Genomic DNA, 16,788 nt, shown 5'->3' on the forward strand with positions numbered 1-16,788 from the left:
TGTAGGGGCAGATAGGGGGAGTACTCTGGGTAAAGCTAGGAGCCCATTGGGTGCTAGTCACCTGGGCTCACACATAGAGGGAGTATATAAGGTGGGCACCATCTTAGGACAGGGTGAGTCTTTAGGAAGAGTTCAGCCAGGAGGGCTGACAGGGAGCTGTGGCTCCGGCTGGGCCCAGCTCCAGGGCTGAGCTTGCAGCGAAGAGAGAGGAGAGAGGAGAAAGAAAGGCCCAGAGTGGAAGACCAGAGGGAACCCTAAGAACCCAGAATCAGACCAAAAAGGGTGAAGGGTTGGCGGACACGGGTACCGGAACCCGAACTGGTGGAGGCCACTTATCCTCAGCCAGGAACCGGAGGTCGTGGTCAAGATTTGCCACGACCCTCACCAAATCCACTAGAAAGGCACACCAAGTATAGGGTCAGGGAACCCAGAGTAGGTTTGACCACCAAGAGACCCGAGGGAGCCGGCCAAAGGTGGATCCCTGGTGGGAACGGCCAGAGACAGAGAGAGAGAAGGGAGCTCAGGACCACGCTCCGGTACTGCCTGGGGGTTAGCCGAGTCCCGCACCTGGTGGACGCAGCACGGCTCGGGTGGTCACTCAAGGCCAGAGTGACTGAGAGAACACCCGTGAGTAAAAACCCTGAAACTGCATCTCCTGACTCTGACTCTTCTTACTGCACCGTCACAACCCCCATCATCTACACCTGCTGCCCTGAGGCCATACCCCTCCCGTTGGGGGTTATACCACCACGCTGCACATCCTTATACACCTGGCCTCAGTGGACTGTTCTGCAGCGGCGGCTTCAAAGCCGCACTCAACGGGTGGCGTAGTCGATCAAGTTAACATCTACTGCCATAGACTGCTGCTTAGTTTGACTCCCTGGGCACGGACCGGGTCACCGCCACGAGACTACTACCCCCATCTGATCCGGCTCCGGGTAAGCCCCCGTGCGCGCGATGCCGCACGACACAGAAGGCCCAGGGGCGCGTCATATACATTAACAGTTTTCAGTTCAGCAACCGTAGTGGATTCTATCCACCCTCATGACCCTTGACTTGTACACTGATGAAGGTCCCGAGGGACCGAAACGTTTGTCAATTTTATTGTACCTACTTCATTAAAAACTTTATAGAATTTTTCACTAAAATCTTGAGTGCCGGGTTTTTCTAATATAACCTACCCTCAGATGACGGAATAGAAATAGATGCACAATGTGGAAAGCGGTCTGTGGAGCGCTAGGATAATGATCACCAGGGGGACATAAATTAGGCCTGAAGAAATAAACTTTTTATTAGCCCACTCCACTTATGTCATCCGTGTGTGTTCAGCATGAGACATTTTGCAGACCATGCAGCGCGTAAAAAATGGACTTGTCAACGTGTGGAGCACACGTACACACGCTCTGTGGAAAAATAGATTTGAATGGGTCAGCGTGTGTCAGTGTCTCCAGTACGTGTGGAAACTGTCACCACACAAACCGGAGATACTGATGAGTGAAAGAGCTCTCAGGCAGTGCACTCACGATGAGTTTTTGGTGAGTTTCTGACAGAACCGCAGCATCTTACACTTCCAGCAAAGTGGATGGGATTTATAGAAATCTCAGACCCTCTGTGCTTTTTTATTACTCAGCATAAACTGACCTGCGGTGCTTGTTTCAAATATGTGTAGGGGGTCAGCCCTTACTGGGCATTGAATGACACTGTGGCTTTAAGAGACCTTGCTCACCACTGATTATTGCTCTTGGACTAGTTGGAGTCTCCCTCCCCTGTTTTGGTGTGGGCTGTGGAAGGGAGAATAACGAGGAAGTAAGAGACCTCAGGTGTGTCTGAGGTAACAGACAGTACATTTACCTGTGTCCTGATAAGGAAAGACATTAAGAGGAACTGATGTTCTCTGGGGAAAGATAAAGTTCGGACTATTGCAAAATTTGTTGTCAGGATTTTGTCCAAAAGTAAAGAGCTAAATTGCTTCTCTAGAACAGCTTCCCTGAAGATTGGTGATCTGAGGTAACAGATAGCACAGTGTACCAGCCATCTCTCATCATTGAAAGTGAAACAAGACTTGCCTGAAATGTAGAGAGAAAATGATCCAATATACAGGAGAAAGAGCTCAAGTGCAATTCATCCGGCTCAGCTATATCAGAACCAAGCAGAAGCTGTCTTTCTGTTCCTGATCTGCATAATTGTGAGTGAACTGTGTAAGGGTTTAGCAGCAGGTTTAGGGCAGTTTTCTTTAGTTAGGACGCTGTAGGCTCGATTAGTGGACAGCCATATAGAGAATTAGCCGAGAGTAGTTTATGGAACTTGATTTGTACTGTTTGTATTGAACTGTCATTGCCATTGTTGGAGCATAGTTTTGTGATACGCTTCAGCTATTTCTTCTTATATACAGTATATGTTATTAATATTATCATTGTAAATACTGTTATGCTTATCATCGACATATAATCCCTTTTTACACAATAAAGCTGGTGTTTTGTTTCTGCCTCCTTGTCTGCCGTGCAGTACTTGAATCCTGCCGTGCGGTGTTCTTTGGACACCGCTACAAGTGGCGCTGCGAGCAGGGTACAGTTACAAAGATGGAGGCAGCTGACAGCAATGTGGCTAATGTGAGTACCTCAGGCAATGGTGGAATCCCTGCAAAGGCCCTCCTTATGAGCACGTTGTTTAGTGTGCTGCCCAAATTCGATGGCCAGAATATGCCACTGACAGACTGGGTCACCAGATCGCCATATTAAACAAAACAAGTCACCGACTGGGAGCTTGAGGAGAGAGGACCCAGCCCCCTAGGTCTCATAGTCTACAATGGATGGGTGAGGATACAGTAGGTGAGGTGTCAAGAATCACATCCACTTTGCTTGTAATATTAAATGAGGCAGATTTTCTACACAAAGTCATGTAGGGAACATAGCTAGTATATGGGAGAAGGTGCTTTGGTCGGATGAGACCTAAGTAGAACTTTGTGGGCTAAATGCAAATCATTTTGTGTTGCACAAAACTACACTCTGGAAACACCACCCCCACCATCAAACATGGTGGTGGCAGCATCATGCTGTGAGGATATTTTTCTTAAGCAACGTCAGGGAGGCAGGTCAGAGTTGCTGGGAAGATGTATGAAGCTAAATACAGGGCAGTCCTGGAAGAAAGACTATTAGAGGCTGCAAAAGATTTGAAACTGGGCCGTAGATTCACCTTTTAGCAAGACAACGTCCCTAAACATACTGCCAGAGCTACAATGGAATGGTTTAGGTAAAAGCATATTCATGTGTGTTAATGTCCCAATCACAGCCCAGACCTAAATCCTATTGAGAATCTGTAGCAAGACTTGAAAATTGTTGTTCACAGATGCCTACATCCAATCTCACTGAGCTAGAGCTAGTAGTTTGCAAAGAAGACTAGGCAAATTTTCAGCCTCTAAATGTGCAAAGCTGGTAGAGACATACCCCAAAAGACTTGCAGCAGTAATTCCAACGAAAAGGGGTCCTACAAAGTATTGACTCAGGGAGGCTGAATACAAATGCACATCTCAATTAACAGATTTCTGTTTTTAAAATGATTAAAAAATCATGTATCATTTCCTCTACACTAAACTAATACTTTCTACTTTGTGTAGATACAGTGCCTACAAGTAGTATTCAACCCTCTGCAGATTTAGCTGGTTGACACATGCGGAATTAACTTGGCATTGTGACATTTGTACTGTAGATCAGCCTGGAAGTGGGAAATGCACTGCAGCAAATTTTGTTTTTGTTTTTTTTTAAACGTTAAAAGTTAATTCAGAGTGTCATTTATTATTCAACCCCTCAAACCACAAGAATTCTGTTTGGTCACCCTAAAGTATTAAGAAGTAGTTCAGGCACCAAGAATAATGAGCTTCACATGTGTGGATTAAAGATCTCTTTTGCCAGCCTTTTCTGACTATTTAAGACCCTCCCCAAACTTGTGAACAGCACTCAGACATGGTCAACATGGGAAAGACAAAGGAGCATTCCAAGGCCATCAGAGACAATATCGTAGAGGGTCACAAGGCTGGCAAGGGGTACAAAACCCTTTCCAAGGAGTTGGGCCTACCTGTCTCCACTGTTGGGAGCATCATCCGTAAGTGGAAGGCTTATGGAACTACTGTTAGCCTTCCACGGCCTGGACAGCCTTTGAAAGTGTCCTCCCGTGCCGAGGCCAGGCTTGTCCGAAGAGTCAAGGCTAACCCAAGGACAACAAGGAAGGAGCTCCGGGAAGATCTCATGGCAGTGGGGACATTGGTTTCAGTCAATACCATAAGTAACGTACTCCACCGCAATGGTCTCCGTTCCAGACGAGCCCGTAAGGTACCTTTACTTTCAAAGCGTCATGTCAAGGCTCGTCTACAGTTTGCTCATGATCACTTGGAGGACTCTGAGACAGACTGGTTCAAGGTTCTATGGTCTGATGAGACCAAGATCGAGATCTTTGGTGCCAACCACACACGTGACGTTTGGAGACTGGATGGCACTGCATACGACCCCAAGAATACCATCCCTACAGTCAAGCATGGTGGTGGCAGCATCATGCTGTGGGGCTGTTTCTCAGCCAAGGGGCCTGGCCATCTTGTCCGCATCCATGGGAAGATGGATAGCACGGCCTACCTGAAGATTTTGGCCAAGAACCTCTGCTCCTCCATCAAGGATCTTAAGATGGGTCGTAATTTCATCTTCCAACAAGACAACGACCCAAAGCACACAGCCAAGAAAACCAAGGCCTGGTTCAAGAGGGAAAAAGTCAAGGTGTTGGAGTGGCCTAGTCAGTCTCCTGACCTTAACTCAATTGAAAACTTGTGGAAGGAGCTCAAGAATAAAGTCCACATGAGACACCCAAAGAACCTAGATAACTTGGAGAAGATCTGCCTGGAGGAGTGGGCCAAGATAACTCCACAGACCTGTGCCGGCCTGATCAGGTCTTATAAAAGACGATTATTAGCTGTAATTGCAAACAAGGGTTATTCCACAAAATATTAAACATAGGGGTCGTATAATAATTGACCCACACTTTTATGTTTAAAATTTAATAAAATTCAACTGAGCAACATAACTTTTTGGTTTGTAAGATTTATGCTTCTGTTCATAAAACCTACTCTCGTTTGCAGTTTGAAGGCTCTAACTTATTTGCATCTTATCAAACCAGCTAAATCTGCAGGGGGTTGAATACTACTTGTAGGCACTGTATATCACAGAAAATCCCAATAAATCTAGCAGAGAAGAAAGATGAATTAGTGGACAGACATGTTGGGATTCTGATTAGGAAGGAAGTGATATCAGGTACAGAGAGGTAGATCTGTGTGTCATCAGCATAGAGGTGATACTGAAAGCTGTGAGACTCTATGAGCTGTCCTAGGCCGAAGATGTAGATGGAGAAGAGCGGGGGTCCTACGACTGAACCTTGGGGGACACCAACGATAGGGGTCGAGATGAGGAGATGGTGTCTGTTAGGTATGAGGAGACCCAAGATAGAGCCAGGTCTGTGATGCCAAGAGATCAGAGAGTCTGTAGTAAGAGAGAATGGTCCACGTTGTTGAAGGCAGATGCCAGGTCCAGGAGGAGGTTAACTAGTGTTGCTTGGATTTGGTGGTAAGTAGATCTTTGGTGACTTTAGTCAGGGCAGTTTTAATGTAATGGTCCAGTTGGAAGCCAGATTGTAAGCGGTCAAAGAAGGAGCAGGAGGAGAGACAGGAGGAAAGTTCAAAATGGACATGTTGTACCGGTAATTTTGAGGCATTAGGGGAGAAGTGATATGGGGCGATAGCTATACGCAGAGGATGGGTCAAGGGGGGGCTTTTTGAGGATGGGTGTGATCGAGGTATGTTTCAAGCCTGAGGGGACAACATCAGTTGTTAGTGACAGGTTGAAGAGGTGGTTTATGGTTGGGATGAAGACTGTGGTAAGGTTTGGCATGAGGTAGGACGGGATTAGGTCAAGTTCACAGGTGGTGAGATGTGACTTGGAGAGTAAAGAGGAAAGGTGATCTTCCGTGATGGTGGAAAAGGTGGTTTTGAAGAAGGAGAGTTGAGTAGCTATGAAGAGGGGCTGTGGGGACTTTAGACAAAAGCTTTGCCTTATATTGTCAATCTTCTGGTTGAAAAATGAGGCAAAGTCTTCATCTGAGGTGAGAGGAGAGGAACAGGGAGCTGGTGGACGAAGTAGATAATTGAAAGTACTGAATAGCTGTTTAGGGTTGTGAAACAGGGGTGATATGAGAGATGAGAAGTATATATATGTAGTTGCCCAGTCCACATTTCTTCTCTAATAAAGATGTGCCTGCACTACATCAGCATGTTGCAGACAACATCACCCGTTCCTTGAAGAAATCTATGTCTGCTAGGGCGCATTTCAACACTGACACCTGGATGAGCACGCATGGCTAGGGACGTTTCATCTCGCTGACTGGGCACTGGGTGACTCTAGTGGCTGTGGAGGAAGGAGGGGAAGAGGCTGCTCCACAAGTCTTGGAAACCACAGGGATCAGAAGATGGAGAACTAAAGTTGTAGACAGCAGGGGATGGAGAACTAAACTACTAAACACCTAGCATTGGAGAACTAAACCACTACACACCAGGGGATGGAAAACTAAACCAATAGACACAAAGGTGTCACTAGACACCAAGTCTTGGAATCCCCAAGGCTTGTGGGACAAAGCTCTGTGTGTAACACTTCCTCCACTGTTTCTGCCTCCTTTACCTCCTCTAGGACCTCCACCTGCACCCTCAACCTCTCTCTTAATATGACACACATTCCAACAGTGAACAGAGAATCCCCCAAACCTCAGTACTGTGCAGCCAGGGCTCACCACAATCAGGCAGTGTTTAAATTAATATGCCTTTGAGATTGCAATCACAGAGCTCAAGAGTTGTGGACAGCTATCCAGGCCGAGTTTGAGCAATGGCTGTCTCTGATGAACTTAGAGGCAGGGGAGGCCGTGTGTGATAATTTTGTGAGCCTGGTGGCGGCCTTATGCAGGGGCAATCTCACACATGTGCCTTGCATGGCTCACATCCTCAACCTGGTGGTGCAGCTATTTTTCCACCACTATACTGATCTGAATGCGCTGCTGCAGAAACAATGGTCGCTGCGTGCTCACTTCCGCCTCTCGCAACCCGCGGGTCATCGACTTGCATTGCTACAGAGATCTTTCGTCCTACTGGTTATCTGGTTGATATGCAATGTACTGATATGGTGTAATTCAACTTTGCACATGTTGCAGCGACTGTTTCAGCAGTGACGAGCCCTGGTGCAGTATGTCATTTTAATAGCCTAGGCCAACGCAGTACGGATGTGGTGCAAATCACACTTGAGGAGTGGACACAGATGAAGGACCTCTGCACCATTCTGCACATTTTCGAAATGGCTACTAAGATGGTGAGGGATCATGATGCCATCATCAGCATCACTATTACGCACATCTATATGCTGGAGCACACTTTGAATAGTCTGCGGGAGGAGGTGGTGGTCCAGAGGAAGAGGAGGAAGCAGAGGAGGATGCGGAAGGGATAACAATATCATTAAGTTCCAGACTGTCGTCGCACAGGCGGGTGCCACAGGATGGTGAATGGCAGCGATCGAAGGGAGCTCATGGTACCAAACTGTTAGTGAAGGTGAAGACTGAGGAACAAATGGAGGAGGACGAGGAGGAAGAGGTGATAGGCATGCAACAGTCAGGAGATGAAGAGGATATTGATCCCCTCTCTCTTGTCATTGCCGGGAGGGGACAGAGGAAGCAAGCTCTGAGTGTTACCCCTCCACCAACACACCATGGATTTGGATCTCATGGAAGCGCCTGACACATGAGCGGCTTCTTGCTGCACTATCCGTAACATGATTGTTGTCCATATTGTTAGGATTAGAAATAGTGCTGACTACTGGGTTGCCACTCTGTTAGATCCATGGTACAATAGTAAATTTTGCCAGAAGCTTTGGCCCCTGAAAATGGATGCACACATGCTGGAGTATCGAAACATGCTTGTAGACAATCCTAAGAGGGGTTTTCCCCAAGATAGCAGTGAGGCACACAGTGTGCATCCCAGTTCTAGACTTCCAACCCCGGGAACGTTGAGTAGTCAGTGCAAAAACATTAGCAGCCTTGCTGCGCTGGGGTCCTGGGTTTCAACCCCACTAAGGACAACATCTGCAAGAAATTTGTATGATCTCCTCATGTTGGCGTGAGTTTATAATAATAATAATTTTTATTTTTATAGTGCCAACATATTCCGCAGCACTTTACAATTTTAGGAGGGTGGGGGCTTGAACAGACAAAAAGACATTACAAAATAAGCATATCACAGATATTAAAAGGAGTGAGGGCCCTGTTCGCAAGCTTTCAGTCTATCATTTCTCCGGGTGGTCCAGTTTCTTCCCACACTACAAAGACATACTGATACAAAATTTAGATTGTGAGCCCCAATGGGGACAGTGCCAATAATGTCTGTAAATGTCTGTAAAGCACTGTGGAATTAATAGCGATATATTAGTAAAATAAATATAAATAAATAAACAATTTCTTTGAGTCGTTTCACTCATTTTTTAGACCAGTCCGTGCATCAGCAGAACAGAGTACAAGTCTGACACATAGTGAACGACTGGAGAAAATTATGCAGGAGTATCTCAAGCTCAATATTAATGCCATCACGTGGGGTTTTGACCCTTTCTAATTTTGGTCTAGAAAAATGGAAGAGTGGCCTGAGCTCGCCTGTCATGACTTGGAGGTTTTGTCAGAACGTGTCTTCAGCGCTGCTGGTCGTGTCCTGATGGATAAGTGCATCCGGCCGAATTAAAAGCTCAAATGTGTGCTCAAATATCCTATCCAAAGTCCTAAAAAAACACAAGTGGAAACGTGATAATTTACCTCACTTTGGCCAAAATTTGCCGATTTTGAGTAAAAACGCTCTGGGGTATGAATATAAATTCGAATGTGCAATGTTCGTGCCAAATTTGAGATTGGTGAGCGTTTTCCGATCTCTATTCCTAATCACTAGATTATTGAAGGGAAAACATATGTCAATTCGCCAGTGATATAATTGGTGTCTTCTGCATCAGGTCCTACAGAGGTGAATGTAATGTAAATAATGTTTATAATGTGTTATAAGCTTTTCTTATTATATGTTTTTAAAGTCCTATAGGATTGGATATCAATATATAATCAAAGATAGTTCCACCATCAAGTGACTAACTCATAGTCACACTTAGACTTGTTAAGTTACACGGTCTGAGCTACAGTACAATACCAAGTACTGTCTGCCACATTACTATGAATAGATTCATGCAGTTTTAGAGCCAAAGCTAGAATTGGATTCAGCAGTTTAATTTTTAATGTGTTTCCTAAACAACTAAAAATGTAAAGCAAAGCATACTTTTTTTAGTCCAAAATCCTCGTTTCATATGACAGACAATTTAAACATTTCTGATGCTAAAGATATTTAAGTTTTATTGATTTCTTTATTGCTATAATGTATATTATATTAGCGGTAGAAGAGGAGAACGGCTGACTCAGTTATTTCCTTGCTGTTACTTCCTTCAACATGTGTTCCATAACCATTCCAGTCAAAGGCAGCAAAGTCTCCACACTGTCTGGGATCTTCTCCTGGGATATAACCTCCTCCACCAATGCAGTGCTAGAAATATAACAAGTACAAATGCAGACATTTTAGAAGTTTGCCCACATTATTAAAGATTCTTATTAAATACATTATAGATATTTAGATGAATATATAGGTCCTTACATGCTCTGCATTGCACCCTGTCACCTTCACTCCAGCACATAGAGCCAGGGCTGCTCTTTCATGATTAATAGCCCGGAACTGGACATAGCCAGGAACTAACTCAACTGCAGACAGAAAAAACATCATTATTCTTGTACCAATTACTATGAAGATCACTGTAACCTTGCTGTACAATCTAAACAAATGAACTTACTTTGTGCATTTGGTGAATAATAAGCTTTTGTCTGTTCAGCACTTCCAAAGTCATAGACAACGGGAATGGCAGGTCCATTATTTGTGAGACAGGTTCCAGCATTGAACATCACTGGATATTTCTTAAGAGAAAATTACATGAACATTAATAGAGGCATTAACAGAGCCTTTGACAAAAAAGTTATGTTACCTCAATGGCATCTCTTCATATAAGTAATTACAAATAGTTACCTGGCCTATTACTCACCTTGTAGAGATGGAAGAGGTTTCCACCCTCCTGGGAAAAGAAACCATTGTTTGTGCGGTACCTTAAAATAGCGGTATCTCTCCACTTAAATAAGTGTGCGTTGTTGGGTACATGCCATAATCCCAGGTCACGAGTGACTATATCATAAAATCCTGGATTCTAGAAACAAATCGAGAGCTAACATAAATATAAATTGGACGTGGTGGCTCAGTGGTTAGCACTGCAGTCTTCCAGTGTTGGGCTCCTGGGATCGAAGTCTACTAAAGACAATATCTGAAAAGTGTTTGTATTTTATACTTACGGAGAATTTAAATTGTGAGACCCAATATGAACAGTAATGGGCTGCAGAATATGATGGTGCTATGATATAGCACCTTCCTCCATACATTTGGGAAGTCTCCCACATGTCTTTCGGCAAACTCTAAATGAGCCTTAGGCTATGTGCCCACGATGCAGAAATGCTCAGGATTTTTTCCTGAGCGTTTCTGCATCTCCCTGGCAAAAAAAAATGCATGCGGATTGTACATGCGGATTGTACATGCGTTTTCCTGCCAGGGACATGCGAAAATTAAGCGTTCTTCACTTGCATTTCCGCATGCGGGTTGACAAGCGCTTTCCAAGCAATTTTATCATCACTTGCAAAGTGCTTGACAACTTGGTCACACTATATAAATCCATGCAAACAGCATGGATTTATATAGTGTGACCCGAGAGAATGTCAAAAAATAAAAAAATAAATGTATACTTACCCTCTGATGGCCCCCGGTGTCCTGCTTCACTCCGTTCTCCCTTGCCGGCAGCGGTAACTGAAGGACCTGCCGACGTCAGCGTCGTGTGACCCGTCACATGACTCTGACGTCAGCGCAGGTCCTTCATTCCATCGCGAAGTGCCGGGAAGCAAGGAGGAGCGCAGAGCGGGTCGCCAGAAGGTAAATATATATTTATTTTTTATTTTATTCTTTTTTTACAGCTTTTTTAATGGTACCTGGGTGTGAATGAGACTCTCCTCTCCTCCACACCCAGGTACCATCCACACATTAGAACGCGCCAATTACGCAAATACAGATGCAGTCTTGTGGAATTGGCGCGTTCTAATGCAAGTCAATGGCGGCGAAAACGCAGCGCTTCTGCAAAATAATTGGCAGTGCTGCGTTGTTTTCCGCAATGATAATCTGCAGCGGAAATTTCCGCAGTATGCGCAGAGCACATGCGGATTATCATTGGGGGACATGGCAGGCCTTCTACCATGCGTTTTTTAAGCGTTTCTGCAGCATTTTTGCCGCTGCGGAAACGCTTAAAAAATGCATCATGGGCACACAGCCTTACAGTTTTGTGTGTAATTTTAAGGCTTTTTTCTGCTCACTCTTCCATAAAGGTCACCTCTATGGAGAGTATGGCTTATTGTGGTCGTATGGACAGATTCTCCAGTCTCTGCTTGGAAACTCTGTAGCTCCTTCAGGGTTACCTTTGGTCTCTGTGCTGCTTCTCTGATTAGTGCCCTCCTTGTCCAGGCTGAGAGTTTTGGTGAATAATCGATTTGAGGGTGCTACGGGGAATCATCAGAGATTGGGATATTTTTTATAACCCTACCCTGACTTGTACTTTTCAACAACTTTGGCCCTGACTTGTTTGGAGATCTCCTTGGTCTTTCTGGTGTTGTTTGGTCAGTGGTGCTGTGGCGCCCAGGGGATGGGGACTACTCGGCACCCGGGCCTTAATGCCTGGTCTTGGGGCGGGATGTCGCAGTGGTGGGCTCCCGGGCCCGTACACTGGGGTCTCTCTTAAAAATGGGGAAAATGAAATGTCAAAGTTCGTGACGCCCCCTGTGGTGTCTGGTGAGGATCACCAGCGCTGCGGTAGTCCACTGAGGCCGGTGTTATGGCAGCTTTGATGGTGTAGCTCCCCACAGGTGGAGCTAGGCCTCAGGGCAGCGATGTTTGACGAGGTGCACGATATGGCGGTGACCCAGCCGGGTCCAAGGAAGAACAGGGGACACACACACACGGTTTGCTTCTGTACCTTTTACTGGTGGGAATGCAGGTACCATCCGGAGCACTGCAGGGCTCTCCCCAGTGAGCAGGTGTAGGGCCTCCTGTTTCTTCGCCACTTAGTGTTAGTCTCTGGCCTGCCTGGAGCTAGGCCTAACTTAGTCTCTGTTCTGCACCGGCTGATCCTGTGGTAGGGCCTTCTGTTGGAGTACACACTCCCTAGTATATGGGGCCTCGGTAACTCCTGACCCTGGTATAACAGTCAGCGTTTGGTATTCCTGGGACCTGTAGTTCGCCAGGGGTTCTGGTTGTCTTCTGCTGGGTATAAAGAATCCCTGCAGATTTGGACACAGTGTCCGGGATATGGTTTCTGGGGTGAGCTGGTAAGGCTCCTCTGCCCCCAATGCTACTCACTCCTCTAGCCTTCGGCCTACTAGGGCCCTCACTAGGCTATACACACTGGCAGTTAGGTGGCTGCCTCTTCTGCTGTTCTCTGAGCGTCAGCAACGCTCCTAGCTCACTTAACTTGAGCTGCTTGTGTCTGACTGAGCTCCACTGCAGACTGACCTGTTTCTCTGTGTCTCACTCTGCAGGAACTGGCTGTGGGCTCCAGACTGTTCTGTCTCCACTCTCTTCCTGAGGAGAACTCACTCACAGACTCTCTCCTTCTGTGTCTGAGCAGAAAACTGCTGAATCACTGTCTGGGCTGCCTAGCTCCACCATCCCTATTTATATCCCTATCAGGCTCCCTCTGGTGGTCTGAGGTGGAAGGTGGAGGTGTGTCTATGCTCTGAGGGCCTCTTGTAGAGAAAACCTGAAATGCACCCCTCCAGGATCTGTGGCTCCATGCACAGCAGGGCGTCACATTCCCTCCTAGTTGAACTCAGCACTCCCGGGCTGAAGCACATTTTGTAACAACAACAATAATAAGCTTCCCTTTATGGGAGGTTAGGACACTTGAACGTTGCATAACCAGAACATGGATAAATATACATATATAGTTCAATAAACAGTAGGCAACGAGCAACCAGAAAGTCTAAGTCTCTTCCGGAGAGGTTGCTCAAAGGGGCACTCAGGGAGTGCAAATATGTACAATTAAAGTCTTTGGGCTGCACATAGTCCTCAGCCACCGAGTTCTTAGATACCCAAGCGGGTAATGGGAAGCAATTAAGTAAAGTGTCCGTTTCACTTGGATTGTCCATTAGAGGGGAAAAATATAAGTTAAAGGCATGTAAAGGCAACAAATACATAGCAATACATATGCAGGATAATGCAATAATATGCAGTATTATACAATAAAATACAATACAATACCCCAGGGGTAACTATCTGCATCTGTCGAGGTTTAACTATTTTACTTAGTGTACCTGACAGGGAGTTGACCTTTCGTGCTACGTGTAGATCTGCGTAGTGCGGTGGTCTGTGTAGTGTCAGTGTTTCTCTCAGCTACCCTGTTAGTTCTACTAGCGATGGTATTGAAAAACTGCCTTAACCTCGCTACTGGGCTGGCAAGTTCACCATTGGCTGGGCCTTCCTGCTCTGCTTCTGCCAGGGATCCTTCTTCCGGGGATTTTTCCTGAGCAGGCTCTTCTGCGGCACTAGGCTCTTCTGCAGCACTAGGCTCTTCTGCAGCACTTACAGGTTCAACTTGCTGTGGAGGGTCTTCTGGCTGTTGGAAGAATTGGAGTACTGGAATTATGACTGCTCCTCTGATTTGAGGCCAATCTGCCGGGAAGTCTCAAAAATCTGTATGTATTACTGCTTCATCGGGTTCCTCCGGGAAAATGAGAGGCACTTCTTCTTGGGGTTTTAGCAGATCTTGACACAACTTTAGGTGGTCCCTAGATACTGTTGCAGTTGTTCTTCCTCCATCTTTGCTGATCAGACACGTCTTCCTGTTGTCAAACCTTGAATTCAACACAGTGTAGGGTTCTCTCTCCCACTGGTCATCAAGCTTGTGGTTCCTCCGCTTCCTTTTCAATACCACTTCTCCTGGTGTAAAGGGTTCTGCTGGTGCACTTCTGTTGTATTGTGCTTCTTGTTTATCCCTCACCCGAGTGAGACTGTCTTTGACACAGGCTTGTACTCTTCTGTACTGCTCCTGTCTGGTCGTGTCCCAGTCCTCAGTGGTCACATCAGCTTCAGGTTCTACAACACCAAGCTCCAGGTCCATGGGCAACTTCCCAGGTCTTGCCCGCATTAGATATGCCGGAGTGCAATTGGTGGAACTTACTGGTATGTGATTATACAGATCCACTAGGTCAGGTAGTAGGTCTGGCCACTGGTTTCTCTCTTCTAGTGGTATGGTCTTCAGCAGGTCGATGATGATGTTATTCATCTTTTCACAGAGACCGTTAGTTTGGGGGTGGTACGGTGTAGTCCTGATCTTTTTACACCCATACAGATGGCAGAACTCTTTGAACAATTCAGCCTCAAAGGCCGGGCCTTGGTCAGTCAGTACCTGCTCAGGGTATCCATGGGGTCTGCAGAAGTACGCTTGGAATGTCTTCGCAGCTGTCTCTGCTGTCAGGTCTTTGACAGGGGCGACCACCAGGAACCTGGAGTAGTGATCCACCATGGTCAGGGCATAGGAGTATCCTGACCGGCTGGGTGACAACTTGACATGGTCCAGGGCCACGATCTCCAGGGGACGAGTCGTCTTGATGGGTTGCAGGGGTGCCTTCTGGCTGCTGTAGTCTTTTCTTCTGAGGCTACAGGGTCCACAGTCTCTGCACCACCTCTCAATGGAGCTGCGCATTCCCACCCAGTAGAATCGACACTTCAACAGGGTCTCTAGCTTTTTCCAGCCAAAGTGCCCCGCTTGATCGTGGTAGGCCTCCAACACCATCTGGATGTCCATCTTAGGGACCACTATCTGCCACACCATCTCATGGGTTTTCGGATTGACGTACCTCCGGCACAGCTTCTCACGGTAGATAAACAGCCGGCTTCTCTCATTCCACAGCTGCTTTGCTTGGAGAGACGCATCCTTCTCCAGGGAGGAACCTTCTTGGGTTATCAGCTCCTTGATACGGCTGACAACCGGGTCGCTATCCTGGGTCTCCTTCCAGCTGTGGTGAGGCAGGGGGTTTAACGTCTTACCGCGTTGCCTCCTGGAGGCTCGTAGCTCGTGGATCATCCCATTCCGGTGGAAGGCAGGTAGTTCAACCTCTTCCTGGTCATCCACTTCTTCTTCTGTGTCTGACTGGTGAGGCATCCTGGACAAGGCGTCGGCGTTGGCGTTCTTGCGGCCTGCCCGGTACTTTATTGTGAACTGGTAGTTTGACAGCCGAGCCATCCATCGTTGTTCTATGGCTCCCAGCTTGGCTGTTTCAAGATGAGTTAAGGGGTTATTGTCAGTGTAGGCAGTGAACTTGCTGGAGGCTAGGTAGTGCTTGAACCTTTCTGTGATGGCCCAGACCAAGGCCAGGAACTCCAACTTGAAGCTGCTATAGTTCTCTGGGTTCCTCTCGGTCGGGCGGAGCTTCCTGCTTGCATACAAGATGACTTTCTCCTGGCCATTCTGCTTCTGACTTAGGACAGCTCCCAATCCTTCATTGCTGGCATCAGTATACAGCAGGAACGGTTGGCTGTAATCAGGGTAGGCTAGGATCTCATCACCTGTCAGGAACTCCTTCATTTCTTGAAATGATTCAGCCTGTTCTTTACCCCAGTGGAATGGGGTATTTCTGCCCTTGGGGGACTGTCCTACCAGGAGGTCTTGCAGAGGCACTGCTTTCTTCGTGTAATCTTTTCAAACCTCCGGTAGTATCCTACTAGTCCCAGGAACTGACGCACCTCCTTAAGGTTCTTCGGCTCCAGCCATTTCTGGATGGCAGTGATCTTCTCCGGGTCTGATGCTACTCCCTCTGGACTAACAATGTGCCCAAGGTACTGTACCTTTTTCTTGAGCAGGTGGCACTTTGAGGGCTTCAACTTCATCATATACTGGGACAGTGACTCAAATACCTCCGCCAGGTGCTTCAAGTGGTCCTCATACCTTTTGGAGTACACAATCACGTCATCCAGGTATAGTAACACAGTCTCGAAGTTGCGGTGTCCCAGGCAGCACTCCATCAATCTCTGGAACGTTCCGGGGGCATTGCAGAGTCCAAATGGCATACTGTTGACCCGCACAGTCCCATCGGGGTGGTGAAGGCCGTCTTCTCCCGATCCTCCTCAGCCACAGCTACTTGCCAGTACCCACTAGTGAGGTCAAGGGTGGAAAAGTAATTTGCAGACTTTAAGGCAGCCAGGGATTCCTCAATACGGGGTAAAGGGTATGCATCTTTATGTGTAATGCGATTTACTTGTCGGTAATCTACACACATTCTCATGCTTCCATCCTTTATCCTGACTAGAACTAGGGGAGCTGCCCAGGGACTACAACTATCCCTTACTACCCCTGCTTTCTTCATGTCATGCAACATCTCCTTGGCTTTCTGGTAGTGTGCTGGAGGTATAGGCCTGTACCGGTCCTTGATGGGGGGATGGTTGCCTGTGGGGATGTGATGTTGTACCCCCTTAATCCTCCCAAAGTCAAGTGGGTGTTTGCTGAATACCTGCGCGTATTCCTGAACCACCCGGTATACTCCCTGTTTCTGGTGGGCAGGAGTGGT

The 16,788-nt window shown here is 46.8% G+C and overlaps 1 protein-coding gene across 2 annotated transcripts in view; it reads right to left on the bottom strand.

Moving 5' to 3' along the window:
* Positions 1-9,303: 9,303 nt before the first annotated feature.
* LOC141273547 (intelectin-1-like) overlaps positions 9,304-16,788 on the bottom strand; it is a 33,388-nt gene continuing 25,903 nt past the window's right edge. For both annotated transcript variants that reach the window (XM_073685541.1, XM_073685542.1), the window contains exons 5-8: positions 10,182-10,340; positions 9,936-10,056; positions 9,743-9,846; positions 9,304-9,634 (exon numbers count right to left, since the gene is read on the bottom strand). In XM_073685541.1, coding sequence (XP_073541642.1) covers positions 9,482-9,634; positions 9,743-9,846; positions 9,936-10,056; positions 10,182-10,340 — 537 coding nt within the window. In that variant the 3' untranslated portion in view covers positions 9,304-9,481. The remainder of the gene's footprint in view (positions 9,635-9,742; positions 9,847-9,935; positions 10,057-10,181; positions 10,341-16,788) is intronic.

Source organism: Phyllobates terribilis, unplaced genomic scaffold (genome assembly GCF_046119375.1).
Source record: "Phyllobates terribilis strain yellow unplaced genomic scaffold, ASM4611937v1 Scaffold_5__5_contigs__length_657084704, whole genome shotgun sequence".
Taxonomy (NCBI): domain Eukaryota; kingdom Metazoa; phylum Chordata; class Amphibia; order Anura; family Dendrobatidae; genus Phyllobates; species Phyllobates terribilis.